The 23,996-nt window shown below is 36.3% G+C and overlaps 1 protein-coding gene across 1 annotated transcript; it reads right to left on the bottom strand.

Annotated features, from left to right (window-relative positions):
* Positions 1 to 695: 695 nt before the first annotated feature.
* On the bottom strand, positions 696 to 22,412 carry CHORDC1 (cysteine and histidine rich domain containing 1). Its single transcript, XM_019450065.2, has 11 exons — positions 22,230 to 22,412; positions 18,573 to 18,622; positions 15,477 to 15,533; positions 13,686 to 13,843; positions 11,175 to 11,278; positions 10,460 to 10,518; positions 6,607 to 6,677; positions 5,555 to 5,660; positions 3,519 to 3,638; positions 2,787 to 2,849; positions 696 to 2,093 (listed from the first exon to the last, which is right to left on the bottom strand). Exons 1-11 carry the CDS (start codon positions 22,291 to 22,293, stop codon positions 1,947 to 1,949), a joined length of 999 nt encoding a protein of 332 aa, XP_019305610.1. The 5' UTR covers positions 22,294 to 22,412; the 3' UTR covers positions 696 to 1,946.
* Positions 22,413 to 23,996: the final 1,584 nt, after the last annotated feature.

Consider the following 23,996-nt stretch of genomic DNA (forward strand, 5'->3'; position numbering starts at 1 on the left):
ATCATTTAGATTTTTATTTGGGTAACAAATCAGATGTTCATACGAATAAGAAAGGAAATAGAATGGTCACTAATGTAACCAGACTATATAAGCTACCCCTCCCTCTCTCTCTCTCTCACACACACACACACACACACGCACACACGCACACACACACACACACAGTGTCAGTACTCTGTAACTAACTCTTGGGTGACTAATCCACTTGCTTTGAATAATAGCTCAACTGCATGTAACATATTAAGATATCGTTTAGGGAAAAATAGCCTCAAGAAGAAAACATTAACAAAGGTATATTAATCATTATCTCAAGTCAAATCAAGTATCAACCTTTCCCTTTAATTAAGATTTCATGTCTTCAAATAAACCCAAGTTCCTAAATTATGAAAGATAATTTGAAAAAATTTAAATACAACCCCAAGTTGTATATGCTCTATTTTTGTCTCAACTGTACTGTCAAAAATTTCTGGCCATGGTATTTCATTAATACCATGTGTCATGAAAGCCTGGTTGCCAGATTTTTCGTCTTTATTTGTAACAGTGCTAAATCATTCAGTAATTACATAACCACCTTCAGTAGTTATTTGCTAAGGGTAGTGGAGTAAGCTATCCTAACCCTCTATTAACCTATACTTCAAAAACGGTACTTTTGTAAATTTTTCTTTGTAAGAACAAAAGAAAAACACTCAAGGGGATTGGGAAATAATCATTTTAATCTACATAAGCATAATTCACACCCAAAATGCTTAAACTGTGCCAAAGTTCTGGCCTTCATAACACTTCTTAATTTTAGTTTTCTTGGTGAACTCTGCACTGCCTCAAAAAGTAAATTATCCTTTAATGGGTTCAATTGGCATAAACAATTTAAGTCTGTGATACCTGTATCTAATGAAGTATAATATATAATCAACATCGTATCACCTAGAATTGTCAAGCTGTTTATGAAAGCCTAAAAAAACTCCAAAAGAATTAAGCTACTTTACTTAACATGTAATAGGTATTTCTCATAAAGCAAAGCTTAAATATTTAGTTTTTTGATACTCTAATGTATTCCCATAAGCCTTTAAGTCTACAGTTTTATAGATACAGTTTTCCATCAGAGGTGGAAAATTATAGATATATTTCTCTTTACATGTAACTAATTAAAGATTTTAAGAGGGTGTAGGCTACAAATCAAGTACAATTTAGTCATAACACCATACGAAGACCTTATAAAAAAAATCAGAGAAGAGATGGTTAACATTATTGCTTGGTCTTAACAGCAAATTTTAACCAAATTGATACCTCTCTACTCTTATTTATAATGTTTCTGATACATTTATATCATAGCGCTTGGCAAGTAATAAAGGTACTGATATGTTTTAATTAGTTACAAACAAATTCCAATTTGTTAATCAATGTATGTATGTCCTCTTTAACTAGTAAAACTACACTACCTCAGAATTAATCCTTCTAAAACAAGTAACCTTCCCGAGAAGGCAATGCAGAGCTTCATGTCTTCCTTAAAGATTTTCAAGTATTATAGGAACACAAACTCATGGAAAAAACTAATTAAAAATCGGATATTCCATCTTGGCTTTACTAATTATGGGATAATAGGAACAGATGTGAACCAAACAAATGTTCCGTTACACTTGTCTGCTAAACATAATATCATACCAAGAAATACTGAAACTGTGCTGTTTTCTAGCTTTTCAAGTACAGGACACAACTACAGTTCTATCAAGTGAGGAGAAACGAATAATCAACCTTAGGTAACTCAAAAAGATGGGAGGCACAAAATGATAACCTGACTTTGGCTTTTAAGAACCTACCGTTGACCCTGAAATGCCAGACTCAACAACAATGACGACAACGACAGCAACAACAAAGATTACAGCAGCAAGCCAACATTTTACCACATACTAAGAATTCTGAAATAGGCAATCATTTTTTCCCCCGTCAACTCATTCTGTTGAATCTTCTTTTTGTTCTTCCTGCTTTTTGGTTGCAGGCAGTTCAAGGCTTGCCCACTGCATAGGCTCAGCTTTTCTCATGGTGATCTCAATCTTTGTTGCAGTCATAGTTACATAACTTCGTGTTACATCAATCACCTGAGACAGAGCAGAGATAGCTGTGGTAAGCCTGGATGTTTTGTTTTTTTTAATTTATTTTTTTAAATTTACATCCAAGTTAGTTAGCATATAGTGCAACAATGATTTCAGGAGTAGATTCCTTAGTGCCCCTTACCCATTTAGCCCATCCCCCCACCCCCCCCCCCCCGCAACCCCTCCAATAACTCTGTTTGTTCTCCCGTATTTAAGAGTCTCTTATGTTTTGTCCCCTTCCTTGTTTTTATATTATTTTTGCTTCCCTTCCCTTATGTTCATCTGTTTTGTATCTTAAAGTCCTCATATGAGTGAAGTCATATGATATTTGTCTTTCTCTGACTAATTTCACTTAGCATAATACCTTCTAGTTCCATACACGTAGCTGCAAATGGCAAGATTTCATTCCTTTTGATTGCCCAGTAATACTCCATGGTATATATATATGTATATATACCATATCTTCTTTACTGGATGTGTTCTTTTTAAGTCTTAGAGGAAAGCAGTGGTCCTATGTTAACAATCAAAACTCCAAGCTTCTAAGGGCATTTATATACTTAGATTTAAACTTTTTAGTAAGAATGAATGGTTAAGTTATACACCTACTTTACACCAACGATTTCCAAAGTACTGCCTTTTTACTGCACCAATGGGTATTTTAAAGTATTAAAAAAAAAATCTGGATTCCTTAATACTTACACCCCATAATTTCACATTTTGATGAAATTCTTTCTCTCCTTCAAATACAATATGCACATTTAACTGAAAAATAATAAAGTTAAATAACTGATCAAATCCAAGTTGAAGGAATAGGATTTAAAGCAATGATTATAAAAGTAACATACTGATATAAATCACTTTAAAAAAATTTTTTTAATGTTTATTTATTATTGAAGATAGAGACAGAGCATGAACATGGAAGGGGCAGAGAGAGGGGGGAGACACAGAATCTGAAGCAGGTTCCAGGCTCTGAGCTGTTAGCATGGAGCCTGACATGGGGATCAAACTCACAAACCACAAGATCATGACCTGAGCCGAAGTCGGATGCTTAACCGACTGAGCCACCCAGGTGCTCCTTGATATAAATCAGTTAAGGTATTTAAGAAACTGCCAATATTGTTATTTTTTTCTTTAATTTGAGGAAACCATTCACAGAAAAGAAAAATTAACTTAAAGTTTCATATTGAAAACTAGGTACTATATGATAAATCTTGAAGTACTACAGTACTTTCAGAATGTTTCAGAACTAATTCTTTTACGCAGAAATTTTCATTTAAAATAGTTTCTGACAGTAATTTCAAACTATTTTTTCAAATGGAAAAGATTTAAAAAGTTTTAAAATCAACAATATATATAATGGATTTTATAATACATGAAAATAAAGAGTAATATATGAGACAATTTTTACTCAAAATTATTTCGTATACTTACCAATGTACTATTTGCTACTACTTGGCTAAGTTCTGGAAGTGAATTTTTAGCATATACTGAAATGGTGACTTCACCTCCAGTCTGATGCCAGTCATGTCTACATGGAACGACTTTTTTCCCCTGTAATATAAGAAAAACCTTATGAATTTATTATGTGTCATATGACCTCTAAAAATGAGGAATCTGACCAAACAACTGAGAAAAAATAACTATGTGCAACTGAGCCCTTAGTGTTTTTAAGGGCAAGCAACTTCTAAAGTTCTCACCCAAAAGCTTAAACAATAAAATCTATCACAATACAAAGAATCTTTACAGTTTTACAGCTGGAGAACATGCTTATTCTTCCTTTTTTTTTTTTTTTTCTTTTGGAACCATAGCATTAACATACATTGAAAAAGACAACTTAAGAATTCCTACTAAACTTTATCCAAGTTTAACATTTCTGAAATCCACTAAGCAGTCATAAAAACGTTCTCCAAAGACTAAAATAAACCATTTGCTTAATGAAATAATCCAGACATCTTAACCTCATGCATAAAAGCCTTCCATTTATTTTCTATAAATTGGAATCTGACTACAAATTAGAATTTCCAATTTCTACAAGTGGAACTAATTGACTACTTACAACTATCCGCTACTTGTTTCAAATAATTATTTTCCTCCCATAATAACATGCAGAAAAAAGTGGGGATTTGTGAAAGTAATGTTTTGGTTATTATTATGGAAGTAACTATTACCTCCCAGTAGAACACTGTGCTTTATCAATGACTATTTTAAAAAGAGACAAATTGTAATTTGTTTTATAAATGAGAGCAACATAGCCACATAATGCAGGAAACCGTGAGACACTACTGTCGAAAAAGTAGTATTTACATTTTGGTACAATTATGCTAACTGAATTTAAAGTACTTATAGCACTTACATTTTGTGCCCTAAGCTAGAGCTTATACCAACTTAATACTTGACAACTGTATGCGTGAAAAAATAACAAAAACATTATTTCATCAAGGGTTATATTATGAAAACTTCTACGTATAACAGAAAACATTTTATGTTTTCAAGCTAAAACTTTTAAAATTTAGGTCCTTGGGGAAAGTAGAGAGAGACTTTACTAAGTCTTTCTGCTAATAAAATATCCCTGGAAGTTTTGTGGCAGACGAATCATTATAACCTGAAGGATATATTTACACTTCCAAAGCATATGTTATTAAAAATCAGAAACTACCAAAAAAAAAAAAATCAGAAACTACAGAATATTCAAATGGAGAATGAATAAATCCCTAAAACAATCTGAAAATTTACAATTTTTTTGTAAGTTAAAGGACACATATAATGAAAAGGCTGATTGTGTTAGTGGGGTTGTTAGTGCCAATACAACATATAAAACTAATTTAATACATTATAAAATACATTACAGCAGCCAACACATACTTACTGAGCAATAAATTGTTTGCTTGCTTATAATTTAATGGGATTTAGACACTTAATTTGCACAACCTAAATCTTTTAATAAAGCTATCTAGGGAAGTAGGAACTAATGCTTTTTTTGTTGTTGTGATAAATTACCTTGTAGCAAGCAGAGGCATTCAAGACAATTCCAACAAGTTTGCCATCCTCCTCTTTGGCCACTAGATGGAGTGTTTTTGCATTGTAAATAGCTGAATGAAGTTTTAAGTGGCCAAAGGGAATCAGAAGTCTAAGTGATCAGTAACTCAAATGAACTCAAAAGTGATTTTTGAAAAGCAAAAAGTGGGAGCAGGCTATGGAATTACAGAAACACATTCTTCAATTTTGGCAGGCTTTAAAATTTCACAAAAACTGGCACGCTTGTGTCATTGTACATAATGGCTACTTTGATCAAAGGGCGGTGCTCTGGGCGCTTGACTCAGATTAACTTTAATTTTCAGGAATATGAAATCTTTACTGTATGAGACAGAAAAACTTTCTTTTACATCTGAAGACAGAGTAATTTTTAATCTTTTTAAAATGACTCAGATGAATACACCCCAATGTGTTATTTTGAAAAGGCTACTTACAGCGTCCTTCTTAGTCCACACGTGTTTCCCTGTTGTACAGCCCTCCTGGGCTAAGAATGTATTGAAATCTGAAGTTTTTCTTCTACAACAGCTCCAGTATTTCATCCTTTAAATTATCATAGAAAAACTTCAGAAATAAAATCTTACAGCTATTTAAGTCTAGAAGTAGCACAGCGACAGTGTGAATTTAAAAGATAAGTAAATGTGCAAGTTTAGTATTCTAACAAAGTGTTTAAGGTACTAAACAGTTAAAACTATCAGAAGAAAATCATTTTAAAACCAGAATGCCATTTATTGTAGCAATTTTGGAGCTCCTGACTAAAGATGCTTAAAACCACCAGAAAATTCCAAACCTGCTTTTCACTAATTGTTCACATTCCAGTTTCCTCATGGAGCTACCAAAAAGTGGTATAACCAAAGATTTTAAATCCCATTTTAATAAACCAGGAAAGTGAAAATATGCAAACAAACTAAAAACTAACATTTACACAACCTGTGATGGTCAGTCCTAAAGTAGGTGATACCCACTATTATTTACTTGAGACTAGAAAGATAAAAATTACAGTAAAGCTTTGGGTTTGAGTCTTGCAGAATATGGAAAAAGAGTGGAAGACTTTAACACAGTACTGCATGTCTATAAACTTCAGCATAATACAGAAGGGGAGCTAGCTCTCAATTGAGGACTATGGAAAGTGTGAGGTTTCTTGGATGCCACAATGCCGGTGTCTTTGTGGCACACAGCCAAAATTCTCAGAGTCCTGTAGTGCACAGAACAGTTCTTCAAACTAAACACTATTCAGCCCAAATAGAGTATCCCACTGAAAAGTAAGGAAATAAGGAAAAACATGAGGTTTGGATCACAATGGCCACTTACTGTAATATTGTTTCAGTTTTTTATGTGTAAAAAGACAAAATCCACATTCTAGGTGACTCTAAAGATGTTGACAATGTAAATAAAAAACCTGATAATGCTGCACGGCAAATAATGCTTACAGGCATATTAACTTTTCTAACCTCTACATAAAGTTTTAATTAGTCATGTATTAAGTTACCCTTCATGAAAAATAGGTACTCCAGAATGATATACACAGACTTCATCTAGACTCTGCAGACCTTGATATGTCTAAAAGAGAAAAAAGAAGAAGAAATTAGCTTCGTATCTCAACGTTATGTTTCATAAACATTTGTAGTATTGGTGACCTCTAAGGACTATGAAAATGCTCAAGAAATAACAATTACCTAGAACATTCATAAATTCACCCCAGGCCATTCCAATAAGGAATGGAAAATAATTCCTTTTTGGCTATAGTTAAGTTTTAGTTCCCTGTGAAAAAGGCAAATAAAAAGTAGGCAATGGGATACATTAAGATGCTCTCAGACTTTCAGGTATGAGGTCACATTCAAGCATATTCAGGTATTTAAGTTTATAGAACAATACTGAAACCAAGGAATTAGTATTCCCAACAGAAATATAGTTAAGGCATGATTTATGTGTATAGGAAACTCTGTGTGGACATTACGACTTAATAAGCAATTCTGGAAGGTCTAGGAGTTTTGCTGATTTCTTATCCCTAGGAAGGGTAAAATGAGCTGCAGACCTATAAATATATCCAGGGTTTGTCTGGAAGATCCGGGCCCCACTGCTGCTGTAGGTGAAGGCCCTACAGATGAATTCACAAAAAGTTATGTTAATAAAACACAGATGCAGCCAGTAGTATATTTTCTACGTTGGTATTTATAGCAACTACCTACAAGTACAGAAAATAAAATTCTGTATATTTACTTTTTGTAAATCCAAAGTACTGGGTTGACAAAATGCACATCTCCTAAAGATATTCCATAAGCACATAAAACAGTATGTTAGATTCTGAACTTACCACTATTGCCCCTTCTTTTCCTCCCCGCTACTCCCAACTCCTACTCTTCTTCCCACCTTATTTCATGGCACCATATCCAGTCTCCCAAAGCAGCAAAAAAAAAAAAAAAAAAAAAACAACAAAAAACAAAAAAACCAAAAACCTCTCCTTCCATCCATGTTTTCTATCACAAAATCCTATCAATTTAGCTTGAAAATACCTATCAGTTTAATTTGCTAACCTTCCTCATGATCACCAGCAGATCTTAGACAATGAGACTACACTAACAGGTTCTAATTCATTTACTATCTAATTAAAACATGAATCACTCTCTTATCTACAGTCATCTACCTCATACCTTGCACAGTTATCAGTTCCAGGTGGTTTGTACATTTAAATGCGCCTCTACATATGAGGAAATAGTCACGGCTTTAAAGTAAGTAGATTTCTTAAAAACAACGCAAAAAGTGCTAGTCAAAAATAATGGACAAATTGGATTTCATTAAAATTAAAAAGATTTTTTATCAAAAGCCATTATTAAGATCATGAAAATGTATAGTGTCCCTCTTCAACAAAGTACTTCTGAATGAAAAATAAAAAAGAATTCCTAACATCAGTAAGACGAAGCCAACTAACAGAAAGAAAAATAGGTATAAGATTTCAGACATTTCACAAAAGAGGATATCCAAGTGACCAATTAACAAACAAAAAGGAACTCAACGTCATTATCGGGAAAGTGCAAATTAAAATCACAATGGGAACACTACACACTAACCAGAATAGCTAAAATACAAGACTGATATTAAAAAGCGTTCCTAAGATGTAGAACAAATGCAATCAGCTTCATATACTGTGGCAGGTGTGGAAATACAACTATCTTGGAAAACTATGAGGAAATATCTGTCAAAACTGAACATATGCATACCCTATGATCAGGGAATTCCTTTTCTAGTCATATACCTAATAGAAATGTACACACATGTTCCAAAGTCAGGCACAAAAATGTTCATAGCAACATTAGTCAAAAAATGTAAAGGACAAAAGAAAGGGTAAGCTGAACGGCACATTCACACGACAGCGTATTTTAAAACAATGAAAATGAACAAACCACAGCTATATGCCAACAAAGAGAAGTCTAACATACATTTCATGAAGCAAAGGAAGACAGGCACAAGAGCACCTCGTCTGTAATTCTATTCACATTAGGCTCAAAAATAGGCAAAACTATACTGATAGAAAGATGTGGTTACTTTTGGGAGAAAATAATAGCTGGGAAAAGATATACTGAGGGGCTCGTTTTTGTGAAAATCCCTCAAGCTATAAACTTACTTACTTTTTAATGTTATTTTTTCAGTGAAAAAGATCGAAAGTTTCTTTAATGGCCTCTGTAACCTACAGTAAGATCTCACTTGTGGGCATGGTAAAACTGTAAATGCCCTTAAAGTTCTGGCCTCTCTGTCTCTCTTTTAACCTCAACACACCAACAAATTTTGTACCATGATTATTAACTGTTTATTGTTTCCTGAAACTGCTATCACCTCTGCTTGAGACACACTTTCCCTTTTGTCCATTTACAGGACTGGCACTCATTCTTCAAAATTCAACTGAGATGTTTCTCTCTCATCTTACTGCAGTACCCTACCACTTCCACTGTCTCTCCCCCACCCCAGTACTCACTCTTTTTTATCTACTACTTCTACCCTACATATATGTGAATACATTTCCATTTCCATCCCTAAATAAGCAAGGTGATCTCCAACTTAACATGAGGGAAAATTACAAACCTGCTCCCCTAATCATGTTTTCTCCTTCTTGGTTAATGGTGTCACCAGTCACCTAGCTGCTGGAGCTCGAGGTCCCCCTCACTTAAAGCTCATTAGCAATTCCTGCTAATACTTTGAAATAGTATTCATTCTGCGTGATTTGTCATGAGCCAGGCAGGCACTGTTCTAAGCATTCAAGATACAGCAAAGAACAACAACAAAATTCTTTTCTCATAAACCTTACATGAGAGGAGAAGGGAAGGGAAGGGAAAGTCAGCTGGGATAGATCAGAAGTAAAATACATATGCAAAAAAAGTAGCATGTTATAAGGTCGTTAGTGCCCTGGAGACAAAAGGGCAGTGAGAGTGGAGATGTTGGAGGGCACATAATTTTACATAGAGGGGTGGGGAAAATTCTCACTGGGATGTTTGAGTACATCCCACATTTAACTACTTCTAAAAAATACTCTCCACTCCCACTGCCTGGTCTTCTATAAATGCATCCTAGCTGGTTTTCCTTCTGCCAATTCCCCTATTATGCCAATATATTTGCCACGTATCAGCCAAAGAGATCTTTTTAAAATTCCTCCTTAAAATAGACAATGGCTTCCCATTATGCTTAAAAAGAAAAGAAGAAAAAAGCGCAAACCCATCATTATGCCCTAAAAAAACTGCCATAATCTTGCCTACCTCGCTTACTCCTACCTTTCACACCACTAAGTCCCACTGACCTTTCTCATAATTCCTTGAACAGCCAAGCTTTAAAAGCTCTACATATACTGCTCCCGTATCAATTTCAAGGTTTATATAACTCACCTGCTACATTATTTAGATTTCTGAGTTAGTGTCACTTCCAAAAGGATTTTCCTAATAGCCTTATTTAATACCTTTACTTGCCTTGTCCACTGTATTTTCTTCATATCTACCTAAATTCATATTTAATTACCTACATGTTACCCTTCTCCCTAAATTACAGTATAACCTCCACAACAGGAGAAATTTTTGCTTCACTTAATACTGTATTTCTAGCCCCTAAAACAATGTCTGGCACACATTTACTGTGCTCAGTAAATGCTGACTGCATCAGAATGACTTATTCCCATGAGTCTATCAGATATGGTGTTTGTCAGAGACAGAGTCTCTTATTCGTGTTCACAGCCCTAGCCCAAGCACACTGACCAACACATAACAGGCACCCGAAAGTTTGTTCAATCAGTAAACTGCCCTCTCTTCTTTGAAAATTAAAATTTTTCTTTCATGACCCAACACAAATTTTACAATATATACCTTTGAACACCCTCCATTTTTACATGAGGTCCCAATCTTAATTTCATCACTGTCCTCTTCTAAAACAAAGAAAAGAAAATCAAATTAGAAACATTAAGATAGATACTTTGGCGTTATTCTTAAGTAACCTCTTTCATAAAATAAGTATTTGAAAAAATAATCTAAATTTAAAAAACACTTATTTTAAGACAATTTTAAGTTATTTTCTAGGTGACCTTTCCGGTAATTATATTTAAAAAACTAAGAAGAAATCAACTATTGTGATTACGCTTTGCCTATGTCCCCAAATAATACATGACACGCTTCTATCCTATACTGCAATACAACATCCAACATCTTGACCTCGTGAAAGGGAAATCATGAAAAAGGTACTACTTTCCCCCGTGGTATGGAGTGTAGGTCAGAAAAAATTGAATATACTTTATATCATGCCCAATGAAACATGTACAATTATAAAATAAATTTAACTGTTAAAAAAGTGATGAATCATGGAAGAAACAAATTTTTAATTAAATTTTTCATTTTAATACAGACATTATGGAATAAACCAATTCATTCTGAGGTATTACTGGTATTTAGAAAGCAAAATAAATTCTTTACTACAATATGTTACCTTTTCTTTCATATTTATACTCAGTGAACTACACTGTCTCTTTTATCTTTTAGATAACTGGTTAATTGTACAGAAAAAAAAAATTATAAAATAAAATCTTACCTTTTTTATTTTCTTCATTCCCTGATGACAGTTTAAGTTTATCAAGTGCTTGTTTTAGGGAGGCAGATATTTTTAATTCCAAGTTTGTCATTGGTTCATCTGGGCTGGAGAATTTTTAAACTTTATTACCATTAGTGATGTACCAAAACATTTTTTTTGTTTTTTTTTACTAAAAATAAATACACTAAGAGCCTATTTATAAAAAGAAGCCAAATGCCTCATGAATCAGGGTTTTCACATTAAATACTATTTTACAAATAACTGCCATAGTGTACCTACACTTCTAAATTTTAACAGGAAAGTTGGTATTAAAATATTAAGTCTCAAATAATCATGCTATTGCCAACACAGTAAATTATTAATCAGTATCCCTAATGGGAAGGAAATAAAGACTAGGATTCCAAGTTTGCCAAGAAGGGATCATGAAGTACTTTTACATGCCACACCTAAGCAAAATGTTGGGCATAAGCCTAACAGGCAATAAATATGTACTAAGTGAATCCATATTCCTACCAGTGGAGATAATTCACTTAGTGTGGACACTGGTATATACATCTATATGTTCATATACAATTCTAGTAGGATTAAAAATCAATACAGTGCCCCTTCATAACGATTAAGTGTTGTATGTACAATTTAAGGCCATTCAATAAGTATTAAGAATATTTACAAAAACAACAAAAATAGAAATGCTAGGTTATGCATTCCACATCCTTATTGAAAACAACTATTATAAGTAAGATGTAGAAGTATTACCAAAGTATGTAAAATCCTGTATTCTCATAATTTCTACAATATCACCAAATGAATTTAGGACAAAATACTTAATTTCTCTTACTTAAGTAAATTAGTAGTCCATTATTTAAAGAAAATATTAACTCATACTGTCAATTACAGTAGACACTACTGTGATACTTAAGAATGAGTCATGCCAAAATTGTCTTTTTCTCATAATTTTTTTCAACTGGCAAATCAGTCAGCCAGGCATTTGATAAACTCTCTCATGATTATGAATAAGGTGAAGATGGAATAATAATAATTCTAAGTAGTTTGGTTAAATGAATAATTGTCACAAAGTCTCTCAGTCTTATCTTGGTCCAGTATTATTCAATATGCTATAAATTTCTACATAAATTTACCTAAATTAAATGTAAGATCAGGAAAAAAAAAATATGAAAAACATTAAATCCATGGTGTGAATAAAAATATCAACTGGAGCCATATTTGAGGCCACAGAATCATGTTTTTTGAGTCTCATATTTTGGTTCTAAAACAACACTCAAGTGCAACATTAAGAAGGCCTGCTGTAACAGCATTAGCCAACACACGTGTGTGAGCGTGTACAACTGAGTTTAGCTGACGAGGTGACTACGAAGGACTTGTGTAATCTACTGCAAAACGAGCAAGAGGTATTTTAAAAGTACTTTAACAGATCTGCATCTAAATCAAATAAATAAAAAGTTTGTAAGTAATAATATTATCAGTTTTCAGGCATCTGAAAATAGGAGTGACTAGGCTTGCTCTAAGCAACAAAGCATGGACAAATTAAAGAGACAGGATTTGGCTCAATATTAAGAAAGAATACACAATAACAAAATGGAATGCTTTACAATAATAAAAGTAAATTCCTCTTTCCAGAATTATTTGAAAGGAAACTAAATATCCTTCTGTCAAGAATGTCCTAGATGCTCTTCAAGAAAACAGCACAAGAATGGATAGGAAGGCCTCTAGGTTCTTTTTCAACCCAAAGTGATTCCCAGACAACAATTTCTTTATAGAATTTCTCCATACTACAGTGAAAAGGCCATGTTAAGTCACAAGAAAGATGTGTGGCTCTTCTGCTCTGGACAAAATTATGACGACAGAGTGAACACATATGCGATGGAAATTTACTGTGTACATGTCCTCAAGGTAAAGGGGAATAAAAATGAAAAGTATACTTAAGGGAGCATCAAACAGATCTACACAAGAGCTATAAATGATATTATATAAAATCATAAAATACCAGGATCAAATGCTATTATTTTTTTTTTAATATATGAAATTTACTGTCAAATTGGTTTCCATACAACACCCAGTGCTCATCCCAAAAGGTGCCCTCCTCAATACCCATCACCCACCCTGCCCTCCCTCCCACCCCCCATCAACCCTCAGTTTGTTCTCAGTTTTTAACAGTCTCTTATGCTTTGGCTCTCTCCCACTCTAACCTCTTTTTTTTTTTTTTTTTTCCTACCCCCCCCCACCCCCCATGGGTTTCTGTTACATTTCTCAGGATCCACATAAGAGTGAAACCATATGGTATCTGTTTTTCTCTGTATGGCTTACTTCACTTAGCATCACACTCTCCAGTTCCATCCACGTTGCTACAAAAGGCCGTATTTCATTTTTTCTCATTGCCACGTAGTATTCCATTGTGTATATAAACCACAATTTCTTTATCCATTCATCAGTTGATGGACATCAAACGCCATTATTTAATTGTGACAAAAATTACAACTGTATAAAGTTTACCTTGGCCTTTTTATTGCTTCTACTGGTTTAGGGGCTTGAATGATGTGCTCCTGAAACTTAGGCTTCAATTCAGAAAGTTCTTTCTTCTCAGTAGTCTTGACTTCAGGTTTGACTGGCTCAGGTGGTTTCTCACTATTATGCCTACCTTTCGTACAGCCCTGTTAGTGACAGATGAGAGTTAGCTTATCATGGGTTTCATATGCCCTGACAAATTAGTTTTCAATTCTTTATTAATAAAATCTCTTCTATGCTTTCTCCACTTTCATTACACAGACTTATTTTAAGAAACTAAAACTAGAACTCCAAATTTGCAATTATTACATCTGAATGCATTTTTTATTAACTTGTTTTTTTATTTTATTTTTTAATTGTTTTATTTATTTTTTTTTAATTTACATCCAAATAAGTTAGCATAAAGTGCAACAATGATTTCAGAAGTAGATTCCTTAGTGCCCCTTATCCATTTAGCCCATCCCCCCTCTCACTACCCCTCCCGTAACCCTCAGTTTGTTCTCCATATTTAGGACTCTCTTCTCTTTTGTCCCCCTCCCTGTTTTTATATTATTTTTGTTTCCCTTCCCGTATGTTCATCTGTTTCATCTCTTAAAGTCCTCATATGAGTGAAGTCATATGATTTTTGTCTTTCTCTAATTTCACTTAGCATCATACCCTCCATTCCATCCATGTAGTTGCAAATGGCAAGATTTCATTCTTTTTGATTGCTGAGTAATACTCCATTGTATATATATACCACATCATCTTTATCCATTCATCTGTCGATGGACATTTGGGCTCTTTCCATACTTTGGCCATTGATGATAGTGCTGCTATAAACATGGGGGTGCATGTGTCCCTTTGAAACAGCACACCTGTATCCCTTGGATAAATGCCTAGTAGTGCAATTGCTGGGTCGTAGGGTAGCTCCATTTTTAATTTTTTGAGGAACCTCCATACTGTTTTCCAGAGTGGCTGCACCAGCTTGCATTCCCACCAACAATGCGAAAGCAATCCTCTTTCTCCACATCCTCACCAACGTCTATTGTTGCCTGAGTTGTTAATGTACATCTGAATGCATTTTAAAAGAAGCCTTTGAATTATGCTTCATGATTATCTATTTATAGTATATACATAGCATAAACTTGTTTTTCTACTTACTACCCATGCAACCTTGAGCAAGTTAATCTTTTTAAACCTCAGTTTCCTCACTAGTAAAATGGAGATTATGCCACTTAAGATATTTTTTGAGAGGATTAAGTAAAACAATAGAGTATTTGTCAAGTCTGGCATGTGGTAAATTGTCAACAAATGCTAGTGACCTTTTTGACATTCCATGGAGTCATACATGCATTGTAACATCCTTAAAAATCATACAGAACTTCAATGGCATGTCATTTCATTAACAGCTTTTGTTTTCTTTCTTAAGGGCATACAAAATAAATGGCACATCTTGGTGCATGTTAGATTTGATAATAATATATTGTTCCTCACTAAAAATGCCTTAAATTGTTACCTACCACTTCTTTATTAAGGTACTTTAAAGACCACTAACACCAAGGACAAACCTAAATTGACATGTGGGTAATTAGTATCTTGAAACTTTTATTTCTGAAACAGACGAATTCCTTATTTTAAAGGCTATCAAGGGAGGTGAGTTCCACTTTAAAAGAAAGATTCTATCTGCAAGTTAACAGACTACTTAATAGGTGTCCAAAAATCAGACTCCTCAAATGTGGAGCTTCACATTGTATGTACGTTCTCAGGAGATAATCTAGGAAAAAAATGAATACTTACTGCAATGCTTAAAAAATCAGAAAAATCAGTTGTTCTTCTCTTACAGCAAGACCAACCCTATGAAACATGAGAAAAAAAACTTAAAATTGAATTTGCACAGAACCACAACCCACTAAAAGGGTCTACTTGTACTTATCTCCTTGAATCTCACAGTGACTGGCACATAGATAGATTTCACAGTTGTAAAGTGTTATACATGATTTATCTAATCAAGTGAAACGATTTTTAGTCTTTGATTTAAAAAAAACCCTAATTAACCAATGTTAGAGGTGATTTGTGTTTTGAATGATCACAAAAAGAAACACCTTAAAATAGGGAAACAAAAACTGCTTCTGGTTTCAAGACTAGTAACTGAATTTTAGAACAGAAACACTTTATAATTTCTAAAAACATCATATATTTTAAAGGATCTGGAGAGTAAGTGAGGTGCTTTACTTTAAAAATCTGGTAAGTTAGATAGAGATGATTATCACAATTCAGCTTCTAAAGAACTCACTAGCTGTTTCCCAACAATAAGCAGTCTATTTTCAGAACACCATAGATTGATTAGCATAGCAGCCTAAGAATTGTTAGGTCTTTGAAGGTTAAATGATCTTTTCAGTGACAAGCATAAATACACAGAAATTCTAATGCCGTGTGTGATTTCTAAACAAAATACTAAGTGGCTTACCAAAAAATGGCTTTAAGCTGTCATCCGTAATTCCAAAGTAGTACAGAGAATAAGAAAATAAAAATGCAGCAGTTTCAAAACGTGGGATGTTTCAAATTATACTAAGGGCTAGGATTTGCACATACCCATTTGGGCCTCACTGCTTTTCTCAAGATAATGTATGAAGAATTTGGTAGTGATTTTTTCCACACTATGCACTTACAAGATTTTTTTTTTTTTTAAAGTTTATTTATTTGAGAGAAAGAGAGTGAGCACACATGTGCGAGCAGAGGAGGGGCAGAAGAGGAGACAGACAGACACAGAATATCCCAAGTAGCTTCTGTGCTGCAGGCTGTACACATGGGCCTCGATCCCACAAACAGATCTTGACCAGAGCCAAAATCAAGGGATGGATGCTTAACTGACTGAGCCACCCAGGCACCCCCAAAATTATTTTAAAGAAAATGTTAAATATGCTATAATTCAAATTTTCCTTTATTTTGAAATTATCTTTTACTCTGAATTGAAATATAGATGAAAACCTACTATAATGCTGAAATATAGAATTTAATTACTATTGATAATATAGTCTTCAGAAAAGTCATTCTACACGACAAAAAGCTTTATTGTCTTGCACAAAGACTTACAGCAGATATTCTGGGGAGACCAGGATACATACATGAAATAGACAAGCTGTTCCCAAATATCAATCTGGGATCTATCACAGTCCCCAGTAAAAAAAAAATGAAGGGTAAATTTAAGTATGTAAGTATAAGGTTGTTTCTTAAGACAAATTGTCTCTTTTCTTTGTCTATGCCACTTCTAATTTGAATATTAAAATGTTCTTTCTAACTTCTTATTTGCCAATAAACCGGCAACAGTAGACATTACACTGGTTTATGTATTTGTGCTGTGAAATCCAATAGTCTTTGGATTTCAGGTCTTCAAGAAATGTTTATAGAGCTCTTATGAACAGTAGGATTGAGAAGGAGAGAAACAAAATTACTTCAAAGTGAGATCATTAAGATTAATTCAACAGGGAGATTAACAGCTGGGTAGTAAAAAAAAGAACAGCAAAGTTGAGAGGCTATTTCTGGAATAAGAGTTCACTTTAAAAACTGGTTTGCAGGAGCAAATGACACACATAAATGGAAATATTTTGTAGAAGCCATTGGCACAAAGATGACATTTAAGGACACAAACGAATGAACTAAATGAGAGAAAATAGGAAGCCCAAAACAGAAGTGAAGTAGGTCTATGGTTAGGAGATAGAAAAATATAGCAGAAGAAAGAGAAAAACATACAGTAAGAAAAAGTAACACAGAATAAACGGCAGTCCAGTAAACATATAAAATACCCCCACTCCTCTGCAAAAGTATTTCCACAGAAGCACAGTTTCCATCCCCAAAGAGTTTCAAAGAGGCCAAAAAGACGTAAGAAGGAAGACTCAGGTCTCAACTTGCCCTATTCTGTTTTCCTCTCTTAGAACTAACCAGAGTGACATAAACTTGCTACATGTTTATTTACACTCGGCTATCTAACAGTTAAATACCAAAAGTGTCCACCTACTCCCTGGAAGGTATAATTAGAAATTCAGGCGCGTGGGTGGCTCAGTCAGTCAAGCGTGGGAGTCTTGACTTAGGCTCAGGTCATGATCTCACAGTTCCTGGGCTGGAGCCACGTCCGGCTCTGCACTGGGAGTGCGGAGCCTGCTTGGGATGCTCTGCCTGCCCCTCCCCCACTTGTGTTCTCGCTCTGCTCGCTCTCTCTACCCTCCAAATAAATAAGCTTCAAAAAATTCAAAAGGCATCAACAATATTTAAACACGTAAGACTGTTTATGTTCCTAAAAACAAAAGTACACCAACACCTAAAACCACGGCAGCCACACTGCAACATTTTCTTTTGAGATACACGTTATCTATGGAGATAAATGTACCATGTTAACATAAATTTTAAAAAATCAATAAACCCACCAAGAAAAACCTGATCAAACAACATCCTATTATCTAATTCTCCAGAACATCAAGAAAGTACAGGTGGAAAACAGTTGATATCTGTCTGTCCTGCAACTGGCACCCTTTACTGCTAAGAATCTTCCCTCAAATTCAGAGCTGCTCTTTATTAGACAGCAGCTGCCCAACAGACTGAGAAACTAAGATTCAGTACAACTGCTTTCACTTCCCCTCAAAATTGAAAAGTGAAGAAATGAAGGGTATAGAAAATGAGAGCTGGGATGAAAAGAACCTAATTTTATACTTGGGAAAGACTTTAAGACCACCACCTACTGTCTCTGCCTTTAGACTTGCTTAAAGCACCCCAAAATGGTCATTAAGAAAGCAAAAAGTCACAAGCTGAGCTGAGGAAAAAAGATGAGAAAATAGTTAGTATTACACCTCAAAATTTAATATACAAATATGAAGACACTGAAATATACCAAGTTCTTACCTTTAAGGCATCATGGAAGACTGGAACACCTGGGTGGTATGTGCAAGCATCTGGTCAAAAACAAAGAAAGAAAGGAAAAAAAATAACTTTATAATGAAGAAGAATCATTATTTTCTTCAGGTGTTAACATTTTAATCATTTTTCCAAATGCAGGTAATACTTTACTTTTCCTTAAAAATTCACAAAATGCTCAAGTTAGATGCATGGCACACAGTGCTTACTATAATATTGTATTAAAACAGTAACAGTTCAGGGCGCCTGGGTGGTGGCTCAGTCGGTTAAGCATCAAACTTCAGCTCAGGTCACACACACACAGTTCCTGGGTTTGAGATCCACCAGGCTCTGTGCTGACAGGTGGGAGCCCGGAGCCTGCTTCAGATTCTGTGTGTGAGTGTCTCTCTTTCTGTCCCTCTCTGGCTCATGCTCTGTCTCCCTCAGTTTCTCAAAAATAAATAAACGTTAAACAATTTTTTTTTAAACAGTAACAGTTAAAATTCTAATTCAAGAGTATGATAGTTATAGATAAAAAGTTGCACTACAGACTAGTGCAACTATAACAAACTGTATTCTATTCCTTTAATCTTTGTAGTTAAATTTGTTTAATACCAAAACTTCAAGCTCCAAGATTTTGACAGTCCTCTTCCAATTCTATTTACAAAAACACTATCAAACTTAAGTGTGCTTATGTGCACTGATCCATAAAGACTGAAGAGATTCTCTAAAAAGATATTTTGGAAGGACAAGTTCAAAATTTTAAAAACTGAAGCAATATCTGATTGCTAATTTAACTTTCCTAGACAGGTGTCAATATCTAGATACAAACTTCATTTAAAAAAGTTTTAAGTTCTACAGTCTATTTTCAGGGTTGTCACTGATTGTTATTCTGTATTTCCCTCCCCTCCCCATTACACCATCAATTTCTACTAACTCTTTCATGAAAATGGGCTTACTATACATGGCAATATACTGTATTACATTAAAAAGTCAGATAATAATAATAAACAATTATTTCCTGACTAGACACAACCATGAGCTTAGAAAAAAACAGGTCAGCTCCACACCTGTGCAATTTTCTTATAAGGCTACTTTGCCCCCACCTTTCCTTGTGTGCTTAGCTTTCAATTGCCCACAGCCTCTGATTCCTGGTGTTGCCTTAAAGTGATTAATTCCTGGTACTTACAGAAATCCTCCTACCCCCTACAGTAATAGCCAATATAGTTTATTAATTACGGGTAGTAGTGGAATTAAGGGCTGAAAAAGGAGATTCAAAGTAGAAATGAATAAGCAGAGGGATATGAAGTTACGAACAGAAGCAAAGAGAGAACAGAGTATTTTCAAATACCAAACATATAGATGGAGGCATAAAATGCATACCGTATAACACATTAAGAGGCATTAATCATAATAATGGTCAGTTTGGGCAGAATGGTAGCAGGTGTGAGTCAGGTCTTAACCATACACCTAGTAGGAACACAATTTGAAAATCACTGCTTTCAAATGTAAATAACAAGCAGATGGTCATTGGCCTCTCTAGCCTTTATCAGGTTTACCAGTTTTGCTCAAAGTTAAATTTCATGGGTAAAAAACAACATAGTAGCAGTTCAGAGTTAAGGAAATGAAAGTATTGGGGTGCTCAAATTCTGGTTCTGCCCTTTAGCAGCCAGTTCAGTTTACATACATGGCTTAAGTAAAAAACTGTGAAGTGGTGCTTTGTACAGAGTAAGTGTTTAATACGTGAAAGACACTGTGCCTCCTTTAAACATTAAGTTAGCTTGTGTTTCAAACTAAAGCCTTGTACCAGCTTAGAAGGCTTTTTATTTTTGTCAATACAAAGGTCAAACCTCTCCCATTCTATAAAACTTTCTCCTAATCAACTCCACAGTTTGCTATTTATTAGCTCTTATCTTCTACTTCCTATCTCCATTTTCTTAACTTTCCACTCAAATCAAGCAACTTACTTGGTCTCTAAGCCCCATTTTGCTAAAGCAGCTAAATTTTCAGCAACCTTATTGGTGCTTCCTGATGAATTTAGTATTGGTGACCACACAATGCTTGAGTGTCTACTCTGATTTTCCCACTCCCCTCCACTCCCATCTCCTTTTTAGGCATTATACCATTACACACACACACACACACACACACACACACACACACACACACACTGCTGACTTCCAAAAAATGGCTTTATCTCCCCCTTAATTTCAGGCTCGTATATAACATTCTATAAATATATATACTTATTTGGGAACATTATAGTCGCACTCAACAAAGTATCAGTCTTTCCTCTTCATTTAATATTAAAGTAGAATGTGTAGATACTAAGATAATTTACTTTTTATGCATGCTGCCAACAGCAACTGATTTTAAAACCTCTTTTTCCTCGATTTTGTCATCCACTGAAATCTCACAATTTTCTCTTTGAGTAACATATTAATATCATAAAAACGCTGGGGCTCCTGGGTGGCTCAGTCGGTTGAGCATCCAACTTAGGTTCAAGTCATGATCGTTCATTCGTGGCTTCGAGCCCGCGTAGAGCTCTATGCTGACAGCTCAGAGCCTAGAGCCTGGAGCCTGCTTTGGATTCTTGTCTGCCTGTCTGCACCTTGTCCGCTCACGTGCTCTCAAAAAATCAAACGTTACACATTTTTTTAAAAAAATCATGAAATTGTCATGACAGTAACATGAGTATTACACCAAGACTGAAAGACTAGATTCTAACTTCATCCATAGAATCCTGCCAAGAGTTTTATTTTAAAATATGTCACCAATTCACGTGTGCACCAAGTAAGTGCTTCAGACATCTCAGAGGTGGAAAAGAGTGTCAAAGGCCTCGATTTTAATTCCCTTCATAATGCAGGAACCATGCTGCTACCATGTTGAACCCGGCTTCTCTATTAAATAGGTCTAATAATACATACTTCACAGGGGAGTCCTGAAGATTAAATGAGATGATGATATAAATGACAGACCAACATCTGGGGTATAGAAAGCATGCAATTACCGCTAGTTCAATTTGACAAAGTGGTGTCACTTCCCACAATAGTCAAGAAACCAACTCACTTTATCCCAATCGCCACTCAAAATTCAAATTCATGGGCTGTTCACCTAGTCCAGCCACTAACTTTCACTTTACATCCTTAACTGTACACCTAGGAACAACCACTTTATGCCAACACTTGGCAGAAGTAAACTCCGGAAAAATATACTAATACGGTGAGCTGAACTAAATAAAATAACTCGCCCACAACCCAACCCTCCCACCCATCTCTGGCACGCACACGCACACACACACGCCAACCGCTAAGCGAGCTCTGTAGCACCGGGTTAACTTTGGCTTCCCCAAAGACACGGGTGGGGGCGGGGGGATAAAGATGTTCCAAACTGCACGCGAATCCGCGAGCGAGCGGACCACCGGGAGACACGTGGGTGCCGGGAACGTGGGCCCGTGGGTCCGCGTGGCTGCAGGGAGAGGGTCGGATGCCGTCGCCGAGCGGCCCCGCGCACAGGCAGTAGGGCTAAGAGGGCGGCCCGAAGGGACCCGGACGGGGGCAGCGCGGCAACGGCTCGCGGGCGGACCCCGAGGTCGCCCTTGGGCCAAGGGCGTCCCCCCGGGTGAGGTGGACACGGGAGGGAAGGCCGGCGGCGCGTTCCTCTTACCGTCGGAGTTGGTCTCGGGGTCGAAGCGCTGACCGCAGCCCCGGTTGTAGCACAGCAGGGCCATTTTCTTTCCCCACCGTTACGGGTCGGATTCAAACACAGACACGAGCAAGAGGATGCGCTTACAACCCCACTGGCGCAACGACCGGTCTGACGGCTGGGGCGGCTGCCGGCTTCCGGAAACGGCCGGTTCCGCTTCAGGAACCTTCGCGAATTTTCCGGTCGCGCAGGCGCGCAGAGAAGATGGAGGCGGAGGGAGCGGCGGGAGGCCGGGCAACAGCCCGGACGCCGTGAGTCGAACTCCGCAGGGTGGCGGCGGGGCGGGGAGCTGGCGTCCGGATGTTTGAAGAGGAGAGACGCTAAAGGCAGAAAGCGATGCCATCCGAGGGGCTGACGTGCTCGCCCCAGATTTCGTCTCTGGCTGCGGCTTTGTCGTGCAGCCAAGCCGCCGCCCAGCGGGTTTGCCCCAGCACCGCAGGCTCCTTGCTTTTGGGATTGATACAATCACGGCATTGTTACGTTCGCCCCCTATCTGCTGCAGAGTAGGGGCAGAACCCTGCAGTATTTCCGAGTCCTCTGCCTAGAACGTGGAAGCTTGGCAAACGACGAGAGGACTGGTGGACCATTCTCCCTGGGTGATTGTGTGTCCGTTGTCCCGGTCTCTGGAGCACTGGAGAAGCGCAGGCATCGGGAGCAATTGTGGTAACTGAGGTCAAATCACTTTGAAAATACAAAGCGTCTAAAATCAGAATACCGAAAGTACTGATCCGATACAGTGCTAGAAGTGGTCACTATTGCTCTAAGACCCAGGGGATAAAATCGTTGCTATTTCATGTGAGCCTCCATTTGATCAGTGTACCCGTACTTAATTCTTCTATCCCGAAGCTGATTTCATCGAGTGCATTATAAAAAAAAAAAAAAAGAAAAAAAAAAAAGCGTGATACTAACAGGCACAAGCTAAAGATACTAGTTACAACTTGTATATTTCCCAAACTTGGGGTATAGAAATAAAAGCAAACACTTGATAGCAGGTATACTGACAGTCTTAGAATAGTAACATCAGTGTTAAGTAGAAGTAAAAGCTATGCAATGTTTCTAGTGATCCCAAAACTTTGGGCTCAAAATTTTCTCACCGTCGTAAAAAAAAAAAAAAAGTTTGTTACCTTCGCATGATCCCTTCCTCTTTTTATATCTAGAAGTGTTAAATTTTTGCAGTAATCTCAACATAGAGATATACAATGTATTATTCTTCGTTTAACCTAACCTGAGTATTTTTCTGTTTCATAATCATCATAAATGGAGTTGAATAAATCGGCACTATGACCAGATCTCCCTCCAGGATAAGTTTTGGGACGTGGCAGTACTGGGGTAAAGGGCGTCCACTTCTGGCTCTGCCCCAGCCTGTGTAGCTGTTCCTGCATGTGGATGCTGCATGTCTGGTCTGGGGCTTGGATGCTGCACTGCCCCATTGCCTGTCCCTTCTGGTAAAATAAAGATCTGTTATGCCTATAAGTCTTTTAAAATAAATTTAAGATTTTAAAGATAAGTATAGCCAATTGTTTCCAGTAGGTGGCACCAACTTTCAATTTCACCAGCCGCGGATTGGAGGAACAGACCATAGGAATTAATCTTACACAATTAGAGAGAGGGAGACGTTTACAAAGTTTTAGTTGTGGTTAAATTCGTGGTCTGAGTGTCCTACTACCAGTGCAACATTATCAGGATTATTATTAAGTTCTTTCAAATACTTTTAATGTTTACTCTCAC

Source organism: Panthera pardus, unplaced genomic scaffold, assembly GCF_024362965.1.
Source record: "Panthera pardus isolate Hobbes unplaced genomic scaffold, ASM2436296v1 HiC_scaffold_12, whole genome shotgun sequence".
In the NCBI taxonomy this organism is placed as follows: Eukaryota; Metazoa; Chordata; class Mammalia; order Carnivora; family Felidae; genus Panthera; species Panthera pardus.